This window comes from Triticum aestivum, chromosome 3B (assembly GCF_018294505.1).
Source record: "Triticum aestivum cultivar Chinese Spring chromosome 3B, IWGSC CS RefSeq v2.1, whole genome shotgun sequence".
NCBI classification, from domain to species: domain Eukaryota; kingdom Viridiplantae; phylum Streptophyta; class Magnoliopsida; order Poales; family Poaceae; genus Triticum; species Triticum aestivum.
This window is the reverse complement of record NC_057801.1, coordinates 398,337,320-398,341,537: the sequence shown is the minus strand read 5'-3', so window position 1 is coordinate 398,341,537 and position 4,218 is coordinate 398,337,320. Positions and strand designations below refer to the sequence as shown.

General features: G+C 53.0%; 1 protein-coding gene across 1 annotated transcript; it reads right to left on the bottom strand.

Annotated features, from left to right (window-relative positions):
• Positions 1-1,114: 1,114 nt before the first annotated feature.
• LOC123065425 (F-box/FBD/LRR-repeat protein At5g22660) lies at positions 1,115-3,219 on the bottom strand. The gene is made up of 3 exons (XM_044488701.1): positions 2,134-3,219; positions 1,880-2,023; positions 1,115-1,754 (listed from the first exon to the last, which is right to left on the bottom strand). The coding sequence occupies exons 1-3, from the start codon at positions 3,136-3,138 to the stop codon at positions 1,383-1,385; spliced, it is 1,521 nt and encodes a 506-aa protein (XP_044344636.1). The 5' UTR covers positions 3,139-3,219; the 3' UTR covers positions 1,115-1,382.
• Between the last annotated feature and the right edge of the window lie 999 nt (positions 3,220-4,218).

Here is a 4,218-nt window from a genome sequence, read left to right as displayed (position 1 = left end):
CAGAGGCGGCGCCAGCGCGGGGAGAGCGTGGTGGTGCGGGCGGCGTCCTTGGCGGGGAGGCGGGAGACGATGTTGGAGAGTAGTGCGTTCGGTAGGCTGCTGATGCGGTCCTCCGCGGCGCGCCGGAGGAGGATGGGGATTGGGCAGAGAGGGAGAGGGTCCCACGGGCGGCGGAGAAAGGAGGGTCGGGGAGGCAGGTGAGGACGGTGGACATGAGAGCTTCAATGGGCAGGCGCCGCCCGGATGAGGGGCGACGGCTTGAGCTTGGCATCACTGACGGTGGTGGGATGGAGGACGCGGTGGCGGTTTAGTTTGCTGTGTAGGGTTTGCCGCATCAGATTTTCTGCCAAACTATACTGGAATGTGACTCTGGTGCCACTTGGGAGTGACCAATATGGAATATGCTAACAGGCGAGTCTTATTTTGCATCAATTTATGCCTAACCACATACAAAGCCCAAATCAGGCAATCATTTTAGTGATAAAGAAGCAGCAGCTCTATGACCTCAAGTCAATCGCATACACTATCAAATTTTGGCGACAAATAAGCCAGCAACACTCAAGCATGGCTTGCCTGCACCTTCATGGTTACTTCCAAAAACGAAAGGAATTAAAACGATTCATGGTTACTTCCAAAAACGGAAGGAATCAACAAGATTAATTATTGCAATTACTGAAAAGCGGACTAGTTTGTGCCATCAGCTTAACCTTTCAGTGGCAACACCAACATAAGTTCTTCAATTCCGGTGACTACGTCTACATGCACCTTCAACATAAGTTCATCAGCTCAACCTTTCAGAAGCTTCTGACTTACAGCACATCCGGGAGAGCACATGCACCTTCATTCTTCAATTCCATCATTAAACGCCGGCAATACCAAAGGCCGCAGATAATCACAAATTGACAAATCACATGAACGATACAATACATAGTATGCTTCAATGTAAGTTCTGAGATATAATGGATCATCATTGCAGAAAATTACTACTACTAGATTGTAGCACAAATTTGCAAATATCACCTGTACTAATCGGCACAAGTAAGAAATACAGTAAGACATTTCAACTAAAAATGCAGCACATGAAACGAATTCACGAGAAAATGGGCACACAAAATCACATGAAACGCACAAATGTCTGCAATTTAGCCAGTTGGGTACAATTCAGCAGGAGCAAACATTGCATGGACTACTGGCCATCTAGCTGCTGGACCAGAAAACTCTACTACCATCAAGACAAAACATAAGCCAAGAATTCAGTCTAAATAAGTGCTCTTGCCAGCGGATAACTCAAACAAGCAAAGTATGTTGCAGTTTAGCAAAAGAAACGGCAATGCTGTATCACGATCGAAACATATCAGCTACAGATAGCACCTTGATCAGCTTCAGCTATCAAATGGGTCACTCTTGGAGAGATTGGACGCTGCGCGGAAGCTCCAATCACTGCCCCCACTGCTGCGCACCAAGATTGAGAATTTTGAGTCTCTGCTGGCACGCTTGGTGCTGCAAGCCAAAGTTTTCAGCTTGGCCGCCACCCTCTCCTCTGAAGCAGGGTCTCCATCTGCCAACACGACCACCATTTTTTGCAGAAGCTGTGCTCTCTCCATGACAAACCTGAGGAACACGACCTCGCTCCGGTTCCCTCGGAAGTTCTTGAACACCACCTTCTTGGTGTGTGACTGCAGGCATTTGATGGGTCCGACATCATGCCAGAACTTGAAATTCAGCTTGCCAGTGGGCTCATCAGCTTCAGCAGACTGCAGAATCAGCATTTAACTAGTTGGATCAGATCAACCAGACTGCCCCGACACAATCATCAGATAATAAGTTGAGTTGAGACGGTGTAAAATGCTAAATTAGGAGATTGCAAATGGAATCTCACCATGACATGCAATGTCTCGACATTGGGGAAGCATCTGAGGAAGGTAGGCAGCATCTTAGCCTCTTTGCGCACTCCAAATCGCACCCTTAATGCCAGGATCTTGACACTTGGAATGGTGGTGGTGGGGCTGGGCCTTGTGCCAAACTGCAATTTGTGTGCAATTCAGTACCAATCATAAATATGTGGATCAGTGCATATGCAAATAGCTAAGAGTAAACATGATAAGTCCATTAAAGGAATTAAGCTAGCTAGACCTCGATGACGGTGTTGCCGATCTCGAGCACATGGAAGCTTGGCTCCAAGTAGCCGAGCACCTTGAGCTCCGGCGCGTAGCCAATCTTGACTCTGGTGCGAAAGTCCTTGCCGAGCCAGGCACCAGGGCAGTCGTTCCACAGGATGAGGCGCTCGAGACACGGGGCGACGACCACGGCTAGCGCGTCCGCGAGGGACATCCAGAAGAGCACACAGCGGATGCTGCGGCTGCGGACGCGGACGTTGCGCGGCGTGTCGTAGCAGAGGATGAGCGCGAGCTTCTCCAGGACGGGGCTGCACTGAAGTAGGCGGTCCAGGTCCTTGGTCTTGATGTCGGTTTTGCAGAAGCCGAGCTCGGCGAGGTGCGGGAAGACGTGGGCGCCGCTGGGAAGGTCATTTGTGTCCGGGAACTTGTCCCAGAGGCCGAGGTACAGGCGGCGGAGGGAGGCGACGCGGAGGATCTCCGCAGGGAGGGTGTTCTTGAAGGGCCAGTTGGGGAAGTTGATGAGGACGAGCTCCTGGATGGACTTGGCGGCGAAGAGGTGGAGCCAGCGGACGAGCGCACTGCCGCCGCGAGCGGACGCGTAGTTGCAAGCCGTGGTGAGGTGGACGCAGCGGAAGGGTCCCGGGTGGCCGGAGAGGATGCGGGAGAGGGTATTGGTGAGGGCGCGCCAGTCGATGAGGCCAAAGGTGTCGCCGTCGTCGTCGTCGTCGGCTTCGGCGAAGTCATCGAAGATGTCGGTGTCGTCGAGGACAAGAGGCGTCGATGGCCGTAGGCGGCGCCAGCGCGGGGAGATCGCTGCGGTGCGCGCGGCTTCCTTGACGGGGAGGCGGGAGACGATGTCGGCGAGCAGCGCGTCCGGGAGGCGGCTGATGCGATCCTCGCCGCCGCCGCCGGGGCAGGTCGAGGAGAAGGCAGCGGAGAGGGAGCCGTCGCCGGTGGAGGATGGCGCGGCGGGGACGCAGGCCAAGATGGCCCGCATGATGCCGGCCATGGTTGCTGGCATCGTCACCGGCCTCGCCGGGAGGAGACGAAAGAGAGGGTTTTCAGGAGTGAGGGAGGGAGCAGGTGGAGACGGAGAGACGGTGCTCGGCCTTGTCGTTTTGTACAAGGATGTAGGGTTTGGTCGCTGGCTGGGCCGAATGTCGGTCCGACTTGCCTGCTTCCTTTCCATGCTCCCATATGTGCTCCTACTTCATCCTACGGTTGTCTTTTTTTTTCTTTTTCTAATTTAATCATTCCCTGATTTTAAGGGGGTGGGGCTGGGCCTTATTTTGTTCCAATCGAAATAAACCACGTACACGGGAGCACGGATGAGCACACGCCGGGGGAGCAGACAAGTCTCATCCCCGAATGTCGTGGAGCAAACTCTCTTCTGGGCCCAGCAGATGATTTCCGTCAACCTGTTTCCAGTTTATCATTTCAAATTACCCTAAAAAAAGTTTATCATTTAAAATACGCTTGTCCCTGCCAATAGTTCCCTCTTGTTAGGGTTTCCATTCTCTCGGAGGCGACTACACCACCGTAGAGCTCGCTTCTTCCCTGCCGCCATTCCCCCCTTGTTTCCTCTCAATTCGGACTGAAACGGGGCGATCCTTGCGACCGCCACCCCGTCTTGGTCGGGACACATCGGGGCTACGACGTGCTAGGGTTCCCACCCAAACCTTGATCGCTCCAATCGGGCTAGGAACCAGATGGAGAAGAGCGCGCCATCAGGTTCGGCGTCCGCTTCGACGTCGGGATCAATGACAGTCAACGACGTGGAATCGTTGATGAAGGAATTAGGGTTGCGTGAAGAAGACTTGGATGATGTGGTGTTTGATGAGAAGGAGGCGTCGCCGAAAGCCACTAGATGGATGGCGATCGCCAGGGTCCACATGGATAAACCATACAGCCAAGCCTGGTTCTTCCAGAATATGAGGTCAGCATGGAATCTTGCTCGAGATGTGAAATTTAGGCCCTGAGAAGAAAATCCGTATACTCTCAGGTTCTTCTGCCTAGAGGACTGAGAGAGGGTTAAAGAAATACGCAAAGAACGGGAACTGGCATCGGGCACTAAGTTAATAGGTTAGTCCATAAAAATGAT

What these genes read in the sequence shown, in the direction of transcription:
- LOC123065425 (XM_044488701.1), bottom strand. Translation starts at nt 3,138, where the DNA reads ATGCCAGCAACCATGGCCGGCATCATGCGGGCCATCTTGGCCTGCGTC. An exon ending in TCGGCAACACCGTCATCGAG is followed by an intron (nt 2,024 to 2,133) that starts GTCTAGCTAGCT and finishes CACAAATTGCAG; the next exon opens with TTTGGCACAAGGCCCAGCCC. An exon ending in TCGAGACATTGCATGTCATG is followed by an intron (nt 1,755 to 1,879) that starts GTGAGATTCCAT and finishes CTGATTCTGCAG; the next exon opens with TCTGCTGAAGCTGATGAGCC.